General features: G+C 47.1%; 1 protein-coding gene across 4 annotated transcripts; it reads right to left on the reverse strand.

Moving 5' to 3' along the window:
* Positions 1-43: 43 nt before the first annotated feature.
* On the reverse strand, positions 44-18,927 carry LMAN2L (lectin, mannose binding 2 like). Of its 4 annotated transcripts, XM_019969711.2 has the most exons (9): positions 18,715-18,927; positions 17,418-17,536; positions 14,478-14,595; positions 13,614-13,696; positions 6,624-6,656; positions 5,064-5,225; positions 4,857-4,971; positions 1,796-1,915; positions 44-1,474 (listed from the first exon to the last, which is right to left on the reverse strand). In XM_019969711.2, the coding sequence occupies exons 1-9, from the start codon at positions 18,899-18,901 to the stop codon at positions 1,332-1,334; spliced, it is 1,080 nt and encodes a 359-aa protein (XP_019825270.1). In that variant the 5' UTR covers positions 18,902-18,927; the 3' UTR covers positions 44-1,331. The 4 variants fall into 4 exon arrangements, with proteins under 4 accessions (XP_019825270.1, XP_019825271.1, XP_070654318.1 ...); XM_019969712.2 differs by lacking the exon at positions 6,624-6,656; XM_070798217.1 differs by lacking the exons at positions 13,614-13,696; positions 17,418-17,536; positions 18,715-18,927 and having other exon boundaries at positions 14,478-14,560.
* Between the last annotated feature and the right edge of the window lie 6,986 nt (positions 18,928-25,913).

Raw genomic sequence — 25,913 nt, forward strand, 5'->3', positions numbered from 1 at the left:
AGCCAAACCCACCCCTAGAAGGAAGGCCACGCAGAAGGGCATGTTTGGTTTTCATCAGCCACGTTAAGACTTTCCCTCCGGCTACAGAAGCACAGGGCTAGGAGAGCTGAGCCCAGACCCTCCAGGGAGAGTCCACCTGTCAGCAACAGAATCACAGGGCAGACAGGCGAGCAGCGCCCGACTCCTCGTCGGGTAAGGCAGTGGCATCAGGGCTGACCCAGAAAGGAAGATGCTCAGGCTCTGCTGCTCAAACAACAGTGAACTCTTCCAGGCACAGGTGACGGGGATCCACTGCTCCCAGATTTACAACCACCGTTTCTTATCACTTAAGGAAGAGAAGCAAGAGTTCCTCTTTGGGGAGCATCCAAACTGAGGCTATAGAAGAAAGGTTCCTTACATTTTGACACTCTAAGTAGGATTCCGAAAGTTATGAACACAAAACATGCAGCAAAGCAGGCTCTGGAGCATCCAGAAACATCTCCACGTCCTCAGGTCACGTGGTAGATGTTGCTTTCAGTGTCAAAACGTGGAGCAGTTTCACAGTTAGTCCCACAGCACCTGTGACATCTCCCAAGCATCTCTTGACTTCACACACCTGACCAGGGGCCTAACTGGGAGTGTCACGAACACACCAACAGAACCAAGATCCACCCTCAAGAACAAAGGCCAGAGCGGCAAGCCCCTGCAGAATGCCCCCTCCCCATGGCCACCTAACAAGGGTCAGTGACACCCGAGTGTGTCCTGCAGCCCCAGGCCCTAATGGACAGGCAGCCAGGTGTCTTTTCCAGCTCAGCTTGCATCTGCAGAGAATGATGGAAGGATGGAGAGGCAGGGAAGAGATTTCTATCCAGATTTCCAAGGAAAGTGCCTCAGGTGGACAGGGGCTTGGACAAAAAGCAAAAACCAGTGGCTGGCTGGGCAGAAGGTGTGAGGAGTCACCAGTTTCTAGTCTTTGAAGACTTACAAGTGAAGCCCAAGGGCCCTGTGAGCCCAACAGCAAGGCAGCCTGAGCTCAGTGACTCCTTCTGGTGGTTCTGGCATCACGGCGGCCCAGGTTCTCGCCAGCCCTCTTCACTTCCAAGTGGCGGGACCTTGGGGAAAGGCACATCGCAGCAGCATCACCCGGGGGAGGCTTCCTGAGCCAGAGTTGGCCGTCCTCACAGGTGATGGGGGGAGCCAGCGTCCCTGCCCGCACAGCTCCAGGGACAGACCTGCATGCCCGACCAGGTGCTGGCGACAGGAGGAGGCCCACCCGGCCGGGTGGGTAGGTCAGTGCAGCTCCCCCCGCACGCTGAGGGGACAGTCACGCGGGGCGAGGTTGTGGGGGGCGCTCAGTAGAAACGCTTCCGACTCTGGTCCTGCCATTTGTTGTAGAGTATGATCCCGATGACAATGGCAAAGACGGAAAACACCAGAGAGAAAAAGACGATGAGAAAGAGGGCCAGGCCGCTGAGGGGAGGCAGCGGGGCTGTCACTGAGGAAGCAAGAGAGAAGGAGGTCAGAAGGAGGGGGCCGCTCGAGGAGGGAAGGACCGACCGAGAGCTCTTCCAGTTTCTGGGAGCCGGAGCTCCAGTACACCCTTTCCACATGCCAAAACTGAAAACCTAAGCAGCCCTGAACTGCTCACGGGTAACGTGGAGCCCAGTGAGAGAGCAGGGCCAGTGCCCCAGGTGCCCCGGAGAAGAACTCAGAGGGGAGCCAGGCCCCACTGCTGGGCTGCACGGCCCCTGGGCCCCCCAGCAGCCTCAACCCCCTGGCCGGCCGTGGGGCCCTCTCCCGGGACCTCTGTGCTCACTCTCAGGCAGCTTCATGTTGTCCACTGAGGGCAGGAACACGTCCCGATGCAGCTTCTCCTCTTCCGGGGTCCTCTCCACCGTCAGCTCAAACAGCTTCAGGGAAATGACATCATGGTTGTCTAAAGACAGAGAAAATGACAAAGGGATGACTCAAGGCACCCTGAGAAGAATGTCCTGGTTCAAGCTTCTAGTGCACAGCTCACACACAGTGACCTGAAAAAAAAACAACCCACCACCAAAACCTCTTGTTTCTCATCTAAAAGTAAGGACAGGTAACAGGGAATATTCTACGTTACCCTATATATATGGTTTTCATCAACAAGCATGCATTACCTACATAAATTTATTTACTTTTGGCTGTGTCTGAGTGCAGCGGCTTCTCCTGTTTTGGAGCACGGGCTCTAGAGCACAGGCCTCAGTAACTGTGGCGTACGGGTTTAAGATGCTCCACAGCACGTGGGATCTTCCTGGATCAGGGATTTAAGCTGTGTCTCCTGCACTGGCAGGCAGCTTCTTTACCACTGAGCCACAAGGGAAGCCCCCTATATAATTTCAAAATTGAGAGATAATACAAGAACTCAGCCCCAATCACAGGTAAAACCTTTCAGGAGACACAGCAGCCCCACAGCTTCCCTTTAACATGGACTACACACATGACCAAGAGGAGAGGGCCGCACAGCAGCTGTCTAACGGGCCATGAGCAGGGCACAGCGACTGGCCTGGAGCACACTTCCCTTCTGGACTGTGGCTAACTCTTCCCAGTTCCTGTGACTATGACCCTGAATCTCACTATTAATTACCAGAGATGGATGAAGGAGTTAGGGGCTCAATTTTTTTTCTCTCCCCTTTTAAAGTAACATTATAAACTCACAGATTCAAACATATTTGATGTGTTTCAATCACTGTGGATAGTGACTGCAGCCATGAAATCAAAAGACATTTGTCCTTTGGAAGAAAAGCTATGACAAACCTGGACAGCTTATTAAAAAGCAGAGACACCGTTTTGCCAACAAAGGTCCATATAGTCAAAACTATGGTTTTTCCAGCAATCATGTATGGATGTAAGAGCTGGACCATAAGGAACGTTGAGCGCCAAAGAATTAATGCTTTTGAACTGTGGTGCTGGAGAAGACTCTTGAGAGTCCCTTGGACAACAAGGAGATCAAACCAGTCAACCCTAAAGGAAAACAGTCCTGAATATTCATTGGAAGGATTGATGCTGAAGTTCCAATCCTTTGGCCACATGATATGAAGTGCCAACTCACTGGAAAAGACTCTGATACTGGGAAAGATTGAGGGCAGAGGGAGAAGAGGGCAGCCAAGGATGAGATGGTTGGATGCCATCACTGACTCAATGGACATGAGTTTGGGTAAAGTCCGGGAGTTGGTGATGGACAGGGAGGCCTGGAGTGCTGCAGTCCATGGGGTCACAAAGAGTCGGACACGACTGAGCGACTAAACGGAACTGAACTGAAGGATGAGATGGTTGGATGGCATCACTGACTCAATGGACATGAGTTTGAGAAGCCTGGTGTGCTACAATCCATGGGGTGGCAAAGAACTGGACATGACTGAACAACACAATACACTGAAGTTGTACCTCTTACTGATGCTCAACTCAAACCAACTTTACCCAGTGGGAGCCTATTCAAGTTGACTCCTGAGTCCTTTTACAAGAACCTATAAGTTTTTGATATCTTCTTTGCTTTTCTGGGAAGTTTTTAGCTTGTATTTCCTACCTTAGACCTGGCATCAGACACGTTCTCCAGGAAGCTTTTATTCTTGTTAGTGGCAACTGGTATTAAGAGGCCACAAACATGAGTGCAGGGTGCTCAGTGCTACTAGGCTGCTACTGCGGACTGGACCTCTTGCCATCTCTATTATCAGGATGACATTTACAGCTGTTTGGGCTCTTAGAATCTTTAGCAGGTAAAACCAGGTTAAAGAAAAAAACTGGATTTACCTTCAATTAGAAAAAATGTTTTCTGTGCCAGGATCGAGATTAAACAACAGGACAGCCCACAGTTTCTCCTGACAACAATGGGCCAAGACCGAGTAGATGCTGCCCGTTTCAGATGGGCATTTGCTTTTCTGTTTTGACACAAGGAAGTTCTATTTCATATCAGCTTCAGTCATAATACACTATATTAATCAAAAGAACCAAAAGTTTCTTTACCTCAAAAGACGTCATGATTGAGGCTTAGGGACATAAAAGAGAAACTTTGGAAACAAGTAGGTAGAAAAATCCAAAGATACAAGAGCCTGGTTCTGCTAATGTCACATAAGTCAAGTAAGGCAGGAGTTTCAGGGTAACTGGTCAAATGAGCTCAAGAGAAGACAAAGAGCAAACGCACAGAGCAAAGAAACAGAGGGGGCTTTCCTGAGGGCAGGGCGTGGCAGAGACACAGGTCTGAACGCAGCATTTGCCACGCGGGTAGTTTACAGAGGTCTCTGCACACACGACACAGCCAAACATCTGAGCACAGGGTCAAGACTCCGTGCTCCCAGTGCAGAGGATGCAGGTTCGATCCCTGATTGGGGAACTGAAATCCCACGTCTTTGGGCAACTAAGCCCAAGAGCCACAGCTACCGAGCTTGCAAGCTCTGTAGTCCACACACCGCATCAAGAGAAGCCCCAATGCAGCCCAACTATAAATAAATAAATAAAGTGTAGGTTTTATTTAAAAAAAAAAAAAATCTGAGCACAAAAGAGTTTGGGGGTCAGTCAAGGAGAAGCTTTGCGAGGAGAAGGGGAAGTCAGCATATGGGTGAAAGGACGTGCCTGCAGAAACAGGCATAAGAAAAAGGAGAGCACAGGCTGGAAGCACTGCTTGAGGAAGAGGCGAGCACTGCTTGCTGTTAGCAGCAAGCCTCTGCCAGACACAACTGTGCGAGACGACCCCAGGCCTGGCAATCTGGGCTCTACACACAAGAATGCAGGAAGGGGAGCACTCGTGGGCACCTGCTTGCCAGAGCTCTGCCCAGCGGGCTCTCACGCCCGGGCCTGCCTAGTGAGACATGACCTGAGTTAGGGCCAGTAAGGAGCATGCAGGGCAGTACCTGAGAGATCGCCCGTGATGGACGAGGTGCCAAAGTAGTAGCCCCGGGGCAGGCGGACCCCCGGCACCTCTATGCAGTCCCTCCACTCGTGCTTGCCGTCGATGTCCATCATTATCTACAGCACAGAGAGGGGGGGCAAGTCAGGGCCGGGCCCCGGCAGCGGAGCGAGACGGCCCGCACTGCCGACGGGCCTGGACAGGGACTCACCGTCAGATGCCTCTTGACATAGCGGATCACAAGGAAGGTGTCGTAATGGAGGTTGCGGACGATGGCTGTGCAGCCCCCCAGCTCTGTAGGCCGCCCATCCCGCTCGTGATCGTAGCTGAGGGAGCCGTTGTTCACCATGGCAGAGATGTAGGGGAACACCCGCTGGGAAGGCAGGGGAGGCAAAGCAGAGGGTGGTGAGGAAGCGCTCGCAGGAACGCCTGTGCCAACAGTGACGGGACTTCTGCACACAAAGCTGAGCTCTTCACGACAGACCAGACGGCCACTCTGCCTTGTCACTAGCAGCCTCCGAGGGCCCACGCTCAGAGGGTCACTCGAGGGACAAGGCCCAGAAGTGACTGACCTCAGTACCTGCCTCCAGGAATCCTCCTCCCATCTGGGGTGGGTCCGAAATGGCCCCTCTGACACTCTGGGCCTGACTGGAACCCTCCCAGAGATCAGCACTGGGTACTTATATTCCACCCAAGACTGGTTTTCTTCTTACTTGTATGTGCGCGTGTGCTAACCTGTTACAGTCATGTCTGACTCTTTCCAATCCTCTGGACTGTAGCCCAGAGGTTCCGACGTCCATGGATTCTCCAGGCATGAATACTGGAGTGGGTTAATATGCCCTTTTCCAGGGGATCTTCCCGACCCAGGGATCGAACCCGAGTCGCCTGCGACTCCTGCATCGCAGGCAAATTCTTTACCGCTGAGCCCCTGGGGAAGCCCCTGTGTGTATGCATGTGTGTGTGTATATACACATACATACAAACACATATCACCAACTGCCACGTAAACTTCCTGAAAAATCATTTCTTATGCTTCTTTGTATGTGTCCACCATAGCTCCACCTCTTCCCCCACAAGGCAAGTACTAGGTTGGCCAAAAAGTTTTAATTTTCCATTAACAGCTTATGGACAAATTTGAATGAACTTTTTGGCCAATCCAATACTTGGTGCACCCAGGTATTCTGTTCGAAAATACCTGTTCGCTCAGGGAACTCTTTCCATTTAGGATAGCACCTTTCAAATTCTAACATTCTATAAGCACATGATGTGAAATGGATCAGGACTCAGAAAGGACAGTGCCAGAACCAGGTGGCCTCTCCAGCCACAGGTGACTATCCTCAGTCAAAAGACCTTCTGGCTCTTCACGACACGCAACTTCTCCCAGTAATACTCAGTGGGCAAGGTTCTCCTACTGAAAGTCTCCCCGGAGCCCACCCATCTTCCCACCTACTTCGGAGACCCTGTCTCTCCAACAGCCCTTGTGGAGCAAATTCTTCCTTAGAAATGACAAGCTAACCATTTCACAACAAGCCTGGGGCTAAGGCAGTGAAGAGAGAGGCAGGGTGATGAAAGGACAGGAAGCATGAGACATGCCACTGCTCTGCGGGGTTCCTCGTTGTTCTAGACAATCAACATGCAAGATGAAGATGCAGGCGGAACTGGAGACTGGTGACTCTGGAGACAATGGCCACACAGACTGAGAACAGTCGCAAATGTCGGATGGGCACACAAGGGAATCGGGGATGGCCACAGTGAGTCAAGAATTGAGTACCTGGACTCCCGGAGAATACCGCCTCTTCTGGGCCTGAGAGGGTCCAGCAGGTTATTATAAAAACAAGACAGGGCACAGAAGACAAGAGACCAAGTCAGAAAGAAACATCTGTGCAAGAGCTATGACCCAGCTGCAGTGGAAGAGCACCAATCTCAATCCCCAAACCAATCTCAATCCCCAAATAGAATTTTAGCATCCACGGAGGGCATTCCACAAGTCCTCAGACCCCTCACAATTATAGGCAAAAATAATTGTAGGCAAAAAACTACACGAGCAGGTGCTTGTACATTTTCTAAGGAGAAGGTCTGCTGCTATCATCAGATACTCAAGGGGGTCCATTAGGAAGACCTCTCTAACCCACACAGGGTCCTAAAACTTTCAGAACTTTATAAAAACACCCAGCATCACACTCTGTAAGCAGGCCTCACTTATGTCTCTGACAGTCCAAAGGTCAGGCCAGGAGTTTGTCTGTGCCCAGATGACAGCACTTCTGCGGCAAGGAGAGGGATGAGGGTGATAAATATGGCTAGATTCTTCCAAATTCAAGATGTCCTTTACTGCCCAGGATCTCAGGCTGTAGCTCTTGCCCAGAAGACAAAAATCCCACCACTTGAGAGACTGTCAAATTAACTCTAATCCAAAGGGATCATTTACCCTCTAATTGAGTCTTATGGACATATATCTCCAAACAGTTATTGTTATTCTAACCTACAACATGTGGGCAAGAAAAAGCTCCGTGGGAACGTTGCAGCAGGACAGATTTAGCAAAGTCAGAAGGTTCAAGGGTGTTTAGCTTTATTCCAAAAAAACTGCTACAGTTCTCAGCACTAGCAATAAGAGATACCTACACAAGCTCAATTTAGCCCTGCCCTACTGTGGGCCAAGAGGTAGAACCCAAAGCATTCCTTTCTCTAATACTGGGTATGCACCTAATATGAGCCAGGCACTGTCCCGGACGCTGGATGCTCAATGGGAAATAAGACAGGCAGATGTCTGCTCTCATGGAGCTGACATTAGAGGGGAGGAGACATACAATCAATCTTGTTGTTGTTCAACTGCTCAGTCAGGTCCGACTCTTTGCGACCCCAAGGACTGCAGCACACCAGGCTTCCCTGTCCTTCTCTATCTTCCAGAGTTTGCTCAAACCCATATCCATTGAGTTGATGCCATCCAACCATCTCATCCTCTGTGGCCCCCTTCTCCTCTTGCTCTCAATCTTTCCCAGCATCAGGGTCTCTTTCAGTGAGTCAGTTCTTCACATTACGTGGCCAAAGGATTGGAGCTTCAGCATCAGTCCTTCCAATGAATATTCAGGGTTGATTTCCTTTAGGATGGACAGGTTTGATCTCCTTGTGGTCCAAGGGACTTTCAAGAGTCTTCTCCAGCACCACAGTTCGAAAGCATCAATTCTTTGGCACTCAGCTTTCTTTATGGTCCAACTCTCACATCCATACATGACTACTGGAAAACCATAACTTTGACTATATGGACCTTGGTTGGCAAAGTGATGTCTCTGCTTTTTAAAATGCTATCTAGGTTGGTCATAGGTTTTCTTCCAAGGAGTAATCGTCTTTTAATTTCATGGCTGCAGTCACCATCTGCAGTGATTTTGGAGCCCAAGAAAATAAAGTCTGTCACTGTTTGAGACAGTGATAAATACTATGACAAAAATAAAATAGGCAATACAATACAGAGGAGAAATATACCTGAGGAGACAACACCTGAACTGAGACCAAGCAGTGAGAGGGAATCCACCAAGAAATATGGGGGCTGAAGAAGCATGAGGTTAGCATCTTCAGAACTAGGGGTGTCTGCAACTCAGTGAGTGAAGAACAGGCTGGTGGGAGCTGAAGCGGGAGCCAGACCACACTGGGCCTTACAGGTCACAGAAAGGGTCTTGGGGGAGCCTCGGACCAGCTCCCCAGCTGTTCTCTTACACCACCGATGGCCTATGTACAGGACTACACAAGGTATGAAATGAACCAGTGAATGATTGAACTGCTGGAAAAGTACTCTTCTACCACTATCATTTAGGACAAGGGGATTATGAATGTGTTGTCAGCAGTTTACTGAATTGGGCTTCGGACGAAGAAAGTGCATAACTTCAGTGAACAATGAGGGAAAAGAAGGGATTGAAAATGCACTCGGGAGCTCCGGTGATCCCAAGGCTTGCTTGAGGTATCAACCCCAGTACCTGGGATCAGAAGTTTAAGTTGTAACTTTTGAGGAGTGCTGAGAACAGTGATCTTTAACCTAAGGGGTCCTCATCCTTGCCAAGGCTGGTGAGGCACCCTCTTTTTCAGCACCAGAGGTCAGCTGGGCCTCAGCATGACCTGGGGGAGCTTTTCAACTGCACATACATGAGGGAACTACAGTCAGAGAGCCTCATTCAGCAGGTTTAGAATGGGGCATGGGACTATGTATTTTTTAAAAGGCAGGATTTCCCTGGTGGTCCAGCAGTTGAGAAGCTGCCTCCCAAAGCACGGGCCACAGGTTTGATCCCTGGTTGGGGAACTAAGATCCCACAGCCTCGGGGTAACAACTAGAGAGCCTGTGCGCCGCTACTAAGACCTGACGTAGTTAATCAATTAAAAATTAAAAAAAAATAAAAGGCGCTATGGATGACTGGGATGTGCCAGGTGAATTTAAGAAATACAGCACTAGACAGAGGCCTGCAGCTTCCAAGCTGGAATCTGTCCACTTCAGCAACTCATGGCTTGGCCTTCAACTTGCCACCTCACGTTAACCCTAAGTCTTTAAATGCCACTTTAACTTCTACGCCCAGTCAGGAGTTCCTGAAGGGTTTCCTAGGTACCCACTAATTTCACACAGAAGCTAAGTTTCTTTGCTTGGAAAGCAGCCTATATACAGCCAGAACCAAAGGCAGAAGAATCACCCTGACTGTGGCAAAGGTGGCAGTTTCATTCCTCTTTGAAGAGTCACCAAAAATTAGGAGCTCCTGCCTGCTGTGCCTGAAGAGTGGGGAAGTGTTTTTAACTTTTTGCACTACAAGGTACTAGTGTACCTTCAGCACACCTTGAATGCAAAGGGACGCGTGAACTTGTGAATCCTATGCTAAACCCCACAGGTGCAGAGCACACTCGCTGTGACTCGCTAGGTAGAAAAAGGGGCACACGCAGCCCTCAGGAGGCCCCCACTGCCGCCTGCGTCATCTCGGAGATTCTCCTTCCGCACTGTGAGCAGGGAGGGCAACACACAGCTCCCAGGGCTCGCTATGAAGATGACGTGAAATACGCAGAGCGTTCAGCACAGTGCTTGGCATTCGAAAGGCAGTCAACACTCATTCAATGACTAAGTGAGTTTCTAGATCTAAATACTGTCTACAGGTGCTCATATGTAAACACAAAACCAAACATATGTTTTCTAGAGCAGTAATTCCCAGACCACTGGCTGTTATGGACCACTAAAAATCTCTAAACACATAACACATTCTGGAGATTAACAGGTTTGCTTTTTCTTGATTTTTTTTTAACCTATTAAATATGTTAAAATACAATTAAAATACAATAACTGTATTAAAATACAATGACAAGACAGCCATCTAAAATAAACATCAGTTTTAAAAAGAACATTTTAAATGAAAAAAACACGAAATATTTCATAATAAATAAATAATAAAACATTTCACATTTATGAGAAGTCACTTCACTGTTCCTACTGTCAAACCAGGGAAACTGTTACCAACCAACACAAGTCTATGAACCAGCATCCAGGAGTCACTCTCAGAGCAGGTTTACCAACCTAAACCACACTGCACTTGAGCAAGCTGGCCAGGTCTGCTCTCTGGAACCCAGGTGTGAAGACAAGGAGGATGGGAGGGGAGAAGGAGAGCACGGAGCCACAGCAGCACTGCCGAGATGTCTGCAAATGTCCCCAGGGACGTCATTTAGTGCTGTGAACACAAACAGCCAGCACTTTCTGAGAGCTTACCCTGTGCCTAAGAGGCACGTCTGAACCTTCACTGCTACACACCTTTACGGCAGCACGGGAATGCTGTGCTGTGCTGTAAAGTCTCAGTTGCATCCAACTCTTTGCAACCCTACGAACAGACTATAGCCCGCCAGGCTCCTCTGTCCATGGGATTTCCCAGGCAAGAATACTGGAGTGGGTTGCCATTTCCACCTCCAGAGGATCTTCCCAGCCCAGGGATCGAACCCTTGTCTCCTTCGTCCCCTGCACTGCAGGTGGATTCTTTACCACTGAACCACTGGGAAAGCCCAGTATATGAATGCTCTTGTAAATGAGAAGATAGTTCAACTCTGTGGAAGAGGAGATCTTGTCTACAGTTCTACTCTGGGGAACCCAGGAACCTCCTGAAATTGCATGTATAATCTTATTGTATTCAACTGTAGCAGAAATAGGTTTCTACTTCTCAGCCTCAATCCCTAATGACATCTGAGAGCTGGCCAATATTCCTGGGACCTAATTTCCAAAGGAGTGTCTCTTAGAAAACACTGCCTCACCAAGGATTGAGAAAAAAACAAACAAACCCCACTAAATCACATCCAAATAGTATAACAAGAGAATTTACGAAGTTACAGAGTTCTTTTAATAATGTAAAAATTCTTTCCACCAACAATGAAGAGATCAAGAGGGATCAGTGTTTTCATCAACATAAAGGTTGGAGGGAATGTGTTGTTAAATTCACGGCATATTGCTTATTCCAGTTTCAAGAGAGGAAAAACAATCATTACGTTAAAAAAATATAGGAAGCACCTGAAACTCGACTTCCAAGCTGGCCTGATCTGAAAAGAGCAGTGAGCTGCTCACGCCACTCGCCAACCAGCTGCTTCTGCATCCTGGGGTCCTTTATGCCAGCTATATGTGGGATTCACCTAGAGATGTTTGAAAAGGTTAAGCTGCCCATCAGACTCTCTGAGCTTGGGGCCTGGAGAGCAGTAGCTTTAAATGCTTTGCAGATAATTCCAAGGGCAGTTGCAGCTGAGGCAGAAAAGTCCCAATTTTAACCACCTGAAACTGATATTTTTGGTTAACATCTACTCTCCTTACAAAACAAGGCCCATCAGATCTGCCCTCTTAGGCAGAATGACTCCCGCCTGATAGTGAAATGGAAGCTAAGAGAGCGTGAATGATTTATTTCTGGGAGAAACAGAGAGCCATGTGTAAAACTCTAGTCAAGCCCTAAAGCCCACGCGTGCTTCAGATGCATTTCTAACCACCACTATTTCCTCAACGGCACTGCAAACCCTTCTCACGACGTCCCCCTCATTAAGATCCTTTAGTGCGCTTACCCTCTAAAACACTTTTAGCTCCAGACTCCCTGATAGGCACACCACCCTTCAGAACTCGCCCCACCATGTGCATGGTGAGGGCGAGTCACCTACACTCAAATAGCTCTGCAGCTGGTCTGAACAGGTCACCAGCCACCCGAGGAGACGCTGCTCAGTCACAGTGGCCCATGAACGCGTTTGGGACAGAAGAGCGGTAGCAGCAAAGAACGCAAGGTGAAGGGAGGCCTTGGAACACGGGGAGACTGAGGGCCCTCTTTTTCTCTCTAGCCTCATCTCTCTCTCCCCCTGCCTTTTCCCCTTCACATTCATTGTCCCTTCTCTAACTTTAACACATTAACATACGCTTTTCTATCTGCATCTAATCTGATCTAATTCTGCAGATTTCAAAGTCAATATCACTTCCTGGAGGAAGTCCCCGCCAGGTGAGATGCTCCTGCCAGGTCTTCCGAGAGCACCTCCGCAAAGACCCCATCAGCACGCTCACACGCCAGGGCTACCGAGTGCGAGGGCCACGCGGATCTCGCTCACTGATTCCCGGGCTGGGCACCTCAACAGTGGCTGATGTCTGGCAGACTGAAGAAGAGCCCAGAAGCAACACCGAGAAGCAAGTCTCTAACTGACCCACAATGCAAGGTTCCCCTCGTAACTCAGGTCTCACTTTTCACCCCCTTTAAGCCAAACTCTGTACGGAAATGTGAAAAACTGCTGAAGCTGGGTTTGCATAGACAATGATCTGTTCATCCAATTTGTTTTTACACGTTTGAAAATTTTCATAAAGAACTTTTTGGGGAAAAAGTAAGTTCTGCTTCCATTTCTAATTGTGCCTTTCTTGCTAAATATGATTTAGTGATAGGATACCCAGCAACAACATGTCCTAATCATTTTCCCACCATTTGCCAGCAGTCCCAGGCAGAGAGCGCGCACAGCCCTGCTGCTAGTATAAGCAAGTACTAGAGAACCCTATGGTCAGCTAACGAAATGCAGGATGCTTCTGCTAACAGCCAGACTGCTGTTGCTGTTGTCACTAAGTCATTTCTGACTCTTTTGTGCCCCCCTGGCGTGACTGTAGCCCGCCAGGCTCCTCTGTCCATGTGATTTCCCAGGCAAGAATACTGGAGTGGGTTGCCATTTCCTCTTCTGGGTAGTCTTTCCAACCCAGGGATTGAACCCATGTCTCCTGCAGTGGAAGGCAGGTTCTTTACCACTGAGCTACCAGGGAAGTCGACTGGACCCTATACCAGGTTTCAACAAAATGCTGAGATTTCATCAATATCTTTTTACAGCCTTTCCTAGAGGAAGAGAAGAAGAAGAAAAGGATACTGGGAACAGGGAGTAGCTGCAGAAGAGAGATCAGCAGCGACACAGGATGTCAAGGGAGTGGAGGCACACAGTTCAGCTCGCTCTGGTGCTGGCCTAGGAGCCACAGCACCACCCGGCCACACATGCTTGAGTCTAGCGGCTCCCAATGTGCGCAAGAAAGAACACTGTTTAACACTGAAAAGCCCTCATCACGAGGACCACTCCCAAGACTGTGCACCATGAACGACTCTCTTCTAGAAAAAAAAAACTGACAGAGACATTAACTCTGTGCAACAGACAAAAGAGAACCAAACCCCTCACTTCCTCTTCTGTGTTCCCTCCTGAACAACATTCCTAAGGCAAAGGGCTGTGATGTCAGTTCGGTGTGGCTGACCTAAGCTATGACACTGGCCATTACCTCTTGCTGCTTCTCCTCATTGGGATAGGTGTCTACAAATACTCCCAGCCCCACAAATTTGTCCATGTTTCCAAACACAGGCCCTAGAGAGAAAGAACAGACGATGAACAACAGTGAAACAAAGCCAAGAGTAGATAAAGGAGTAACACATCACTGTGATGGAGGAAAAAGTGAGATTCAGAGGACCCCCAGGCGTCCCTTGAAGATGAGGAAACAGCTGTAACAAGCATTCAGTAAGCACCTGCAGTTGTTTGTCATTAAAGGGGAGAGAGAGAAGGCCAGCGTCTCCTTGCTTAGCACTCCAGCTGCTCCCTGATTTGACCTGGTTGCTAAGGTGCGCCTGAAGAATTGTGCTTCACAAACACTTGTTGATGACTATGCCCCCGAGTGAACTGAATTCCCAAGTTTCTGCTTCTAATTGCAGAAGAGATCAGGTCAGATCAGGCTCAGTTTGTCATGTACTTGCAGCAGAGCCTCCCGTACAAAAAGGAAAAACAGCTAACTCTTCTCCTTTCTCCTGACTCAGGAGTTCTGAGATAGGTCTCTACTCAGGCCCAGGAGAAACCAGTATGCCCAGTGTCAGTATTTGGGGGGGGCCAGTGGTTTCCTTCAGCCAACTGGGCCGTGAAGTTTCAAAGAGAAAGCGGAAGTAACCAATAAACAAGAAACCATCCCAGGATGAGTCAAGGTCAGCTGTTTTTAGGACTCAGACCCCATTCTAGAGACTAAACAGGCCAGTGTTTATCCAAACATCAAGGGAGAGGGAAAACTGCTGGCACTGTGAAGTCATGCCCGCCTCACGAAGAGGGCACGTGAAAAAGCAGGCCTGTCACACCCCACAAGCGCAGCCCAGGGCCCCAGTACCTGGCTGCATCCGATCCTTCGTGTACCAGATGGCCAAGCCATCCCCATGCAGGTTCTTCTTCCCTTGCCCATGGATTCGGAAGTGCACCTGCAACTCCCAGTCTCTCAGGAAACACGGCTAAAGGGAAAGAGACGCTGCAATCAAAGAGGAGCCTGAGACACCAGGCCTCGGGCCCTCATCCACGGCCTACAGACTTGGAAAACACAAACGCGGGGGACGAGAGGCTAAGAGGTAAAACCAAAATTTAAGACTTGCTAAGGGTTTGTGTAGTAAAATTAAACAGATTGAGCCATTTATCTGTATGTGGTATTTAATATAATAAGTGAACACACCTCCCAATCAGCGTCACCATCTCCCAACAGAAACAGGATAGCATCCCAAGGTTGGAAAAGACGAGAGAACTTCATGTTAGACTTCTGTGATCCTATACCCACTCAGCAAAAGATCTCAGTGTCCAGGATAGAGGTGGCTGAATTAATACTCATCTGCAATTATGATCACCCCTCTGAGAGAAAGACTCTAAGAAGCTGGGATCTCAAGAAAGGTCAAGGCCTCATTTATTACAAAAGAAAAAGATAACCTAAGTCATCAGGCAAAGGTCTCCAGGAATAATTAACATCCACTACAAACAACTCTAATTAGCTAGACTTGGCCCTATGCCAAGCTGAGGGGCAACCCAGAGTTCCCACGAGAAGGGATAAGCTATGCCCCCACCAGTGTCAGGCCCTCAGGCAAGGAGCAGAAATCCACCAAAGGAGACACCCCCGGCCCCACCACAGAGACAGCCTCTGGTGGAAAAACACGAAGGAGGTGGGCACTAAACAGACTCCTGTTTTTCTTTTGAACTGTGTATCAAAACCTTGGGAGAAAAAAAAAAGTAGAGACAGAAGTAAGTGGATAATTCAGTGTTCTAAATAGTTGAACACTTTCAAAGAGAAACTAGAGTAGGTATTTAGTTTCGAGAGGCTCCTGGTTAAGCTTCACCGTGAAAAACGAGGGGAAGGAAGAGCAGATAGGCCAGTTCAGGCAAAGGCCCTCCATGTAGATTGTTCAGAAACAAACAAACAAAAAAACCCAGTAGACTGCTCTGACTCTTGAGCAACAATTATTTGCAGCTTCCATTTTCAATTTCTGGGAAATCTCTTCACCGAAGAACCCTGAAATCTCCAATAGCTTCCCCTCCTCTGATAAGCCAAGCCCCCAGTTGTCATCTTGGGTTCTCATCTTTCTGCTATTTGATTTCGATTTCAGGGCAAGAGTGAAATTCAGTGGCCAGAAGCTGCCCCCATAGCCAGTGGGGTATTACACCTCTGGGAAGACACTGAGCCAAGAGGCCTCGGCTGCTCTTGCCACTGGCCTCGTGTAGCGCAGTGCTACACAGTCCTGCTCAGAGTTATGTCTAACCGTGGGTCTCAAAATCTGCTGCATGTCAGATTCACCCAAGGAGCTTTTAAAAATCCAAGTGTCCAAGATGTACCCATTCTAATTAAATTAGCATCTCTGGGATGGGACCCAGCCACCAACTCCAAAGGACAGCCAAATTGGAGCACTACTGCTCAAACAAATCCATCCTATTCAAATAACTCAGAAACAATGCTAAGGCTCACTCTGACAGTCAGATAACAAAAAATATAGGTAACAGAGAATCTGAAAAAGAGCAAGATAACTAGATCCTAGACTAGAATCACTGCTACATAAAAGGGTTACAAAGAGACAGCCAGCAAGATAACAGCAAAGTATCAAGCCTTGGACAAAATCACTTATAATCCATAGACCTGTATCAGTGACTCTTGTAACAGACATGTAACAAACAACAGCGCATTTCTGTAACCATCTTAACTTCCCAAAGCTTGTTCATGTCTATTGCCTTATTTTACTCTCACAGTAACCCTGGTGGGCAAGTAGAACCAATATGATGAAGCTCATTTGACAGTTGGAGAAACTGAAAACTGAGAGAGGATAAATAACTGCCAGGGCTCACAGAGGGTCTGTGAGACCATCAGATTGAGAACTCAAGTCTTTCAGCCGCCAGCCCTCCACCTCTTCTATCCAAGCACACTGCCCTGCATTCCGTCCAAGAATGAGCTCAGCACTGCAATCTGGGTTAAGGGGCCAGAGTGTACAAATAGCTCACATAGAAACTTCTTGTCTCTCTGCTTCTTCAGAAGCCTCTGCCACATAAAATGAGCAGGGACAAGAAACTGTTCCTTTTTCTGACGTGCACTTATCCACAACCAATGATAAAACCATGGGAAAGTAAGTTCATAGCCTCTGAGCACCCAAAAGTATTGAAGAATGCCAAGGCCACTCCCCAAAGTAAAGTGATCATAAAAGATTTGCAAAGAGCCCTGGAAACCGAAAAGAAAGCATCATCTTACACTTGTACAAAATCACAGTGCAGCCACACCAGGAATACTGCATTCACTTCTTGCCGCCATACCTCAAGGAAGACAATGTCACTAGAAAAGGCCCAGGGAAGGACAAAGAAAATGACCAAGGGCTCAAAGTGGCTTTTACATGAAAATAAAATTTAAAATTCAACTCAAAAGGAAATAACAAGGGGTGGGGGGGAAGGAGGTCAGGGATACTGGGATGAAGTGTAGGATAAATTTAAGAGTAGTTTTTTATTTTATAAAGCAAAGTAATTAAATGTGAGTTGACTTATTAACCTCCAAAGTAACACTATCAGGTCAATCAGGAACTAAAGACATTTCAGAAAACTGAATCAAAACCAATTATTTGCTATAATTAGGGGAAGAGAGATCATCTCCCTAAATATCTGATTTCAATATGAACGTCATCATAATCTCTCAAATGAAAATACTTCATATTCACAGAAGACAGAATATGGGGGCGGGGACTGAGAATAAGTCAGTATGCCACTGAACTTTTTTAGCATTTTTCTGGGTCACCAACACAGGAGGGAGAAAGACTCTTACCACCCGGTTCCACAGGGCACCCTGTTTACTTTGCATATCCGGCGTAAGGCGGATATACTGGGTCATCACCATGGCATTGCCCATCAGATTCCACAGAGAGGAACTGCTTGTGCCCACACCTACGGGGAGGAAGTAGATCAGTCATTCTCTTCAACCCCAACCCATTTGGAAAACCGCCATGGGCCCTCTGAAAGCTGGAGTCCTCTTTCTTCCCCCTTCATGTCCCACCTCCTGTCACTCATTAAATCTTAACTCTTTACCACCTTTCTTCTTTTCACAAAGACTTTCTCAGGTGAAGACCCTAGAGCACATCAGAGTTGTCACTTCATCCACGCCACAGTAACCATGCTCAGATTCATTCTTCCCCATTTTATATGTGAGTAAACTTTAGCACCGTGAAAGAAAAAATGTCCCCAGTTATACCAAAAAGAGCTTGACTCTCTGGGGCTCTAGGGCTTAATCACATTCTTTCTTTGAAGGAGAAGCTACTTTCCCCCTTACCTCAGACTATCAGCCCCTTGCAAGTGAGAACTCTGTGTCTGTTACCCACTGTATTAGCAAGGAGAAGGCACTGGAGACATCCTCTAAGTGAATAAGCAATCACCTTTAGCAGCAGAGTATACTCTCTTATGCTTTGTGTTTTTGTTTGTATGCTGTCCCCATATCCTTCAGTAGGGAAACAAATTAAGCCATCTGCACTGATTTGGTCCTCTCTGCAGCTAACCATGTAAATCTGCTGGTTGATGAGTTGTGCCTAGCGGCCTATGTACACTAAACACACCAAAGCTAACCAGCCTCTTTTATCAGTAGGGCTCCTGGACTGGAGAAGAACAGGTGTCTTAATTGACAACAGCATTTTATCTTCTCAGTGCGGCCAAGTTCTACCCCAGTTCTGCCTCATGCTTTATTTCTCGCACATCCACAGCTCCATCAGAAGCCCAGCTTACTGCTAGTGGCCCTCAATCACGGTCCACCGTTCGCAGTTCTCTCCCCTGCCCACATTCCACCTGTCCATCTCTAAATCCCCTTCATCCACGCCCGGCGCTAGTGGCATCCGAGAACCCTGCTTCGACCTGCTGGAAACTTCCAGGACTAATTCCGAGGGGTGGGGAGAGAGAAAGCTGACCCCTGCCCTTAGGATCCGTGGCTCCCGAACACAGCGAGAGTCCCCAGGGGCTCCCACCCACCGCCCCCAGCTTCCTCGGGGTCACGAAGCCCTTCGCCGCCCCGCCTCTATGGACAAGCTGGGGTCCCGAAGCCCTCCCAGTGCACGACCACCTAGCTCCCGGCGCCTCACCCTGGTAGGGCTTCGACAGCGAGTGCTCCCGTTTCAGGTACTCGAACGTTTGACCCGCCCCGACTTGTCGTGGCCCCTGCCCAGACCCTAGCAAAAGGAGAAGGAGCAACATCCTGGAAACTTCCCGTGCCGACAAACGCCGCCGCCACCGCTGCCACCACCCAGAGGGTCCCAGGGCCACCGCCATCTTTCCCACCGCCGTCCCTTCATTAAAAGCCCGCCCCGTCCTCCAAGCCATTGGTCCGTGGGACCATCTGCTTCACGTCCTATTGGCTTTCATATAATCCCCGCCCCCGCAGGTGAGACTTTCACCGATTGGCTGCCTTGAGTACCAGTTGCCTTGCCAACCCGCCTGGACTCCCTTACGTTTTTGCATTTATCCTGAGTGCCACTAGGCCTCCTGGCATACATAGTGATTTCCATTTTGTGTCTGCGTTCTGGAGTAAATTTAAGGAGATAAAGTGTTCTAGTCCCCACGCAAACCTTCTAACTTCACTGCCACTCACTCACTCACTCACTCACTCCTGACTGTACGGAGGTACCAATCAAGAGGCTATAAAACTGAAAGGAGAAATAGAGAAATTTACAACTCAAGGAGCTGGAAAATTATCAAATTTATAAGAGGCTTGAAGAGTACTTATCAAACAACTTGACCTGATGACATTTATAAAACCAGCCAACAATGGCAGAAGACACATTCTCTTCTGTGAAAAAGAAACATTTACCAAGATAATCTGAGCCAAAAGACTCCAAACCTCCACAAATTTAAAAGAATTGAAATCACACAAAGGATATTCTCCTATCATAACGGTATTATACTAGAAATCTGTAACAGAAAGATTTCTGAGAAATCGCCATATGTTTGGAAAGTAAACTCACTTCTAAATAATCTGTGAGAGAGTAGGGGGCTCTGGGGGACTTCAGCAGGTCCTCTGAGAAAGGAAACAGAGTAATCAATCCTTTACCTGTTAGTATAATCACATCTCCAGCCCTGAAGCCAAAAAACTGAGATTCATCCCAGCTTCCATTCTCTTCCTCACCAATTCCATTACCCAACCAATAAATAACTGATGGTTTTAGTCTTAATTATTTCTCAGAGCCACCACAGCCTTTCCATCCCTCCCTTTGTCTTTCTGCTGAACAGCAGCAACAAGTGTCCCAACTGTTGTTCTGGCCACCATCATCAACGTGGCCATCCAAGTGATCTAAAGCATGTAGCCATGCTCTTTCCTGAGTGTCAGGGTTAAGCCAGTCCGTATCGATAAAGCTATTAGAGTAGCGTCTGGCATGTTGTAAGCACTGCTTCTGTTTAGTCCCTAAGTCTTGTCCCACTCTTTGCGACCCCATGGACTGCAGCACGCCAGGCTTCCCTGTCCTTCACTGCCTCCCAGAGTTTGCTCAAACTCATGTCTAGTGAGTCAGCAATGCTATCTCACCATCTCATCCTCTGCCACCTTCTTCTCCTTTTGTCTTCAATCTTTCCCAGCATGAGGGGCTTTTTCAATGAGTGGGCTCTTCACATCAGGTGGCCAAAGTGCTGAAGCTTCAGCTTCAGCATCAGTCCTTCCCATGAATATTCAGTGGATTTCCTTTAGGGCTGACTGGTTTGATCTCCCTGCGGTCCAAGAATCATCCTTATTAACAGAGCCCATGATGGTTCCCAGGTGGCGCTAGTGATAAAGAATCTGCCTGCCAATGCAGGAGATGCAAGAGATAGATGCAAGTTCAATTCCTGGGTTGGTAAGTTCCCCTGGAGGAGGAAAATTGCAACTCACTCCAGCATTCTTCCCTGAAAAATTTCACGGACATTAGGAGCTTGGCAGGCTACAGTTCATGGGGTCGAAAAGAGCTGAACCCAACTGAGCACACACACAAATGAGGATTCACCATCACCTGTGAGGAAGAGGGCCCCTCAACTTAGCACACAAAGCCCTCTGCCATCTGACCCACAGCCCCGGTCCTTCATCTATATGCTCCAGTTTCCCTGTTCCCTCTTCTTTTCCCCAATCCACTTCCTCTGAAAGCCTTCCCTGACTCTCTCAGGCACTCTGAGCTTTCAATGTTCCAAGAACATTTCTTACACAGCATTTGCTTGTCTTCCTGATAGACTTAATTAAAATTAAATTTTTCTTTCTTGAGCATAAATATATTTAATAGGAGATACATGACTATGAGGGCTTCCTAGGAGGCTCAGTGGTAAAGAATTTCATGGACTGTATAGTCCATGGGGTCGCAAAGAGTCAGACACAACTGAGCAACTTTCACTTTCACTTCACTTTTCAGTATTCTTGCCAAGATAATCCCATGGACAGAGAAGCCGGGCAGGCTATAGTCATGGTATCGAAAAGATTCAGATGTGACTGAAGCAGTTGAGCGCACAAACACATGAATAGGAGCCTGTTGTATGCGGGATCAACTTTTTAAAATTAGAGTTGTCACAACCATTGATCTTTACACAAAGCAGATGACGGGGTGACAAAACCTTAGGAATTGAATGAATCTATTTGTGTCACATCCTGGCTTTAAAATCACTCATGCCTCCAATTACCAGGAGTTAAAATTCAAACTCCCTAGTGTAACATTCAAGGCCCTGCTCAGCCTGCATCAAGTCAATCTACATGTGTCCATTACGAAGTGTGTCATCTTGAATTACGGAGCTCAATTAGCAGAGTATGTGTTTGTTGCCCCAGCAAGTCTGGGTGCTCTCGGACCACAGGGAACACATCTTACTCATTTCCTATTCCAGGCCCCACCCACTTCCTGACTCTTTAACCCATCACCCAGCACACAGTAGGGATCCTAATTGTTTTTAATAGAACAATGTCCATTGTATTTCTCTGTCAGCTGGAATTTTTTTATGGTGGTAAAATAGACATAAAATAAGATTTTCCATTTTAACCATCGTTAAGTATATGGTTCAGAGGCATTAAGTACATTCACATTGTTGAGCAGCCTGTCAGCTGGATTTTTTGTGGATTATGTCAGGAGATCTCTCATTATAAAATTCATTACAATGAATAAAAAGGGAATAAAAGAAGGGTGTGAAAGACAAAATGCATAAATCATACTGTTGCAAAAAGCAGAATGCTCACTAGTGAGGAATGTATCACAGGAAAAGAGGGAGACCTGGGGTTTTATAGGGGCAGGTAAACAAGGAGCCGGCACGATGAGGGCTGGAGAGAATCTTATCTGAGTCAGCGAGGAAGTGTGGAAGTGAGTCTTATCTTGGAATATTCTATAACAGAATATTCTGTAACTAACCTCCTTTAAGGTTAGTCATTTTCAGAACTCAAAATGGGGTGTGGAGGGGACACAAAAACAGGGAAGGCATTTCTTGACTGTAGCTGCTTTCCAGAATTACAGGGTTCAGACGGAGTTCAACATGTCCAGGTGTGGAGGGGAGGTGGAGGGAAAGAGAAAAAGCCATGTCCCCCTCCAGCATGGCCCTACACACACGCACGCAACTTCTGAAAGCTGGGTCAGGTCTTGACCTACCGCCACCTTTTGTGCTAAGTCACTTCAGTCACATCCAATTCTTTGTGACCCTATGGACTGCAGCCTGCCAGGCTCCTCTGTTCATGGGATTTCCCAGGCAAGAATACCCAGGCAAGAATACTGGAGAAGTTTGTCACTTCCTTCTCCAGGGGATCTTCCCAACTCAGGGATCAAACCCACGTCTCTTGTGTCTCCTGCATTGGCAGGCAGATTCTTTACCACCCTTTCAGCTGTCTAATATTCCTCTTTACTCCACGGAATCATGAGCTGGGGTTGCACATCTCCAGGGAGGGGGCATTGATGTACAAAGTGAACTGTGCATTCTGGAGTTCTGGATAATTCCTAGCTTCCTGTCTTCAAAATCAGACAGGTACCTCCACTCAGGAGCACCTGAAAGCCTGATGCTCCCCTACTCCATGAAAGAGGCTCCAGGTGGAAGCTTGGCCCCATCCTTTCTTCTCTCTCCCATCCTTCAGTTCTTTTTTTTCTTTAAATTAAAGCATAGTTGATTCACAATATTGTGTTAGTACGACCCTTCAGTTCTAAACCTTGATATTCCATTTAAATCTCACCCAAGTCTAGGACACAGAGCAAGGTTTAACATCAGGCCTTCTATTCTTCCAGGATCAAGACCATCCCTTGACCCTCAGAAATCCAGGTTGGGCTCATCTTTAGCCCTGTAGTTACATCTGACCTGGCTCCACCCCCCACATTCCCAGCAGACTCTGGAGGACAGAAAGGGACAGAAGCTTGAACATTAACCAGTGGCAACGCATAAATTCTGACTTCCCAACAAGTCACAATTTTAAATAGTCTGGAGTGCTTTTGCCACGTACAGTTGCCTGAGACTCACTCCCGGACACCTGATTCATAAGTCTGGGGTAGGGCCCAGGGATATGGTTTCAAAAATCACTCCCCAGAGAATCTGCCCCGAGCCAATTTCCAGACCCACATCCCTCTCCAGTCTCTCATTTTAACATCACAAGGACTTGATGTGGTGGGCAAGGCAGCCACTGCTCCACTTTCAGATGAGGACATTTATTCTCAGTTAACAGAGTAAATTTCAAGCAGCTTACTGCACCTGAATTTAGAGATAAGAATCAGTTATTGTTCAGTCGCTCAGTTCTGTCTGACTATTTGCAACCCCGGACTGCAGCACGCCAGGCTTCCCTGTCCTTCACCATCTCCCAGAGCTTGCTCAGACTCATGTCCATTGAGTTGGTGATACCATCCAACCATCTCATCCTCTGTTGTCCCCTTCTCCCTTCCTTCAATCTTTCCCACCATCAGGGTCTTTTCCAACGAGTTGGCTCTTCTCATCAGGTGGCCAAAGTATTGGAGCTTCAGCTTTAGCATCAGTCCTGCCAATGAATATTCAGGACTGATTTCCTTTAGGATTGACTGGTTTGATCTCCTTGCAATCCAAGGGACTCTCAAGAGTCTTCTCCAACCCAACAGTTCAAAAGCATCAATTCTTTCTTTATGGTCCAACTCTCACATCCATACAAAACTACTGGAAAAACCATAGCTTTGACTATACTGGCCTTTATTGGCAAAATAATGTCTCTGTTTTTTAATATGCTGTCTAGGTTGGTCATAGCTTTTCTTCCAAGGAGCAAGTGTCTTTTAATTTCATGGCTACAGTCACCATCTGCAGTAATTTTGGAGCCCCCCCAAATAAAGTCTCTCACTATTTCCATTGTTTCCCCATCTATTTGCCATAAAGTGATGGGACCAGATGCCATGATATTAGTTTTCTGAATGTTGAGTTTTAAGCCAGTTTTTTCACTCTCTTCTTTCACTTTCATCAAGAGACTCTTTCATTCTTCTTTGCTTCCTGCCAAGAAAGCAAAGGGTGGTGTCATCTGCATATCTGAGGTTATTGATATTTCTCCCAGCAATCTTGATTCCAGCTTGTGCTTCATCCAGCCTGGCATTTCGAATGATGTACTCTGCATATGAGTTCAATAAGCAGGGTGATAATATATAGCCTTAATGTACTCCTTTCCCAATTTAGAACCAGTCTGTTGTTCCATAGGGTCTTCCCTGTAGCTCAAATGGTAAAGAATCTGCCTGCAGTTCGGGAGACTCTGGTTGAATCCCTGGGTCAGGAAGATCCTCTGGAGAAAGGAATGGCAGTCCACTCCAGTATTCTTGCCTGGAGAACCCCATGGACAGAGGAGCCTGGCGGGCTATGGTCCGTGGAATCGCAAAGAGTCAGACACGACCGAGCAAGTAACACCATTACTACTATGACTACGTTGTTCCATGTCCAGTTCTAACTGTTGCTTCTTGACTTGCATACAGGTTTCTCAGGAGGCAGATAAGGTGGTTTGGTATTCCCATCTTTTTAAGAATTTTCCACAGTTTGTTGTGATCCACACAGTCAAAAGCTTTAGTGTAGTCAATGAAGCAGAAGTAGATGTTTTCTGGAATTCTGTTGCTTTTTCGATGATCCAGTGGATGCTGGCAATTTGATCTCCGGTTCCTTTTCTAAATCCAGTTTGACCATATGGAAGTTCTTGGTTCATGTACTGTTGAAGCTTAGCTTGGAGAATTACTTTAAAATACCCTGAGGGAATATGGTGTGTGTTCGGGCTAGGGTAGGATAGATTGGAAAAAAAAAAAAAAGGCAGCAGGATATTGATAAATATTGAAACTGAGTTATGAATATATGGGGATTCCCTCTATTGATATTTCTAGCTTTACAGATGTTTGACAGTTGCCATAATAAAAAGCTTTATAAAATCTCCTTTGGAGATGATCAGGAAACGTGCTGGGTACACATTTGTGTGTGTGTATGTGTGGTGTTTTCTAAATTTCTGCAGAAAATGAAGACTGTGATTAGCTATAATCTGTAAAGATCATTGTGACCCATCCAAAACAATGTTGTCATAACTAAAAAGAAAAGAGTCTATAATCTAGAAAAAAGAAGACTCAAGGGATGAAAATATGTCAGGGTGTATCAATTCTGTCCAAGGGAGAGGCTATTTCCAAATGTCCTGTGTTAGATATTCAAATCAAGTCTATTTTACTAATATATTCATGAGGATTTCCCACTGAACACTCTAACCCTTTTAGCAGTTTAAAAAAATTTTTTATTTGAAGCACAATTGTTTTACAGACTCTTAGCAGTTTAATTTCTCAGTATATTAAGAAATTGAGCTTCCCAGCTGATACAGTGAGAAAGAATCTACCTGCCAATGCAGGAGACACAAGAGAAGTGGGTTTGAGTCCTTGGGTCAGGAAGATCCCCTGGAGGAGGAAATGGCAACCTGCTCCGGTATTCTTACCTGGAAAATTCCACGGACAGAAGAAGCTGGTGGACTACAGTCTATGGGGTCACAAAGAGTTGGACATGATTGAACATAGACACACATATTAAGAAATTAGTATTAGTATATTATTACATTGTAAATATTAGTATATTAGTTAAGAAATTTATATTTGGGAGCTTCTCTGGTGGCTCAGTGGTAAAGAATCTGCCTGTTAATGCAGAATAAGAGTTTGATCCCTCATCCAGGAAGATCCCATATGCCTAGGAGCAGCTAAGCCCATGCCCCACAATGACTGAGCCTGTGCTCTAGAGCCCGGGAACTGCAACTAACTATGGAAGCCCACATGCCTAGAGCCTGTGCTTCCCAGTGAGAGTAGCCAGCACAATGAGAAGCCTGTGCACAAAATCAAAGAGAAGCCCCAACTTG

Source organism: Bos indicus, chromosome 11 (genome assembly GCF_029378745.1).
Source record: "Bos indicus isolate NIAB-ARS_2022 breed Sahiwal x Tharparkar chromosome 11, NIAB-ARS_B.indTharparkar_mat_pri_1.0, whole genome shotgun sequence".
In the NCBI taxonomy this organism is placed as follows: Eukaryota; Metazoa; Chordata; class Mammalia; order Artiodactyla; family Bovidae; genus Bos; species Bos indicus.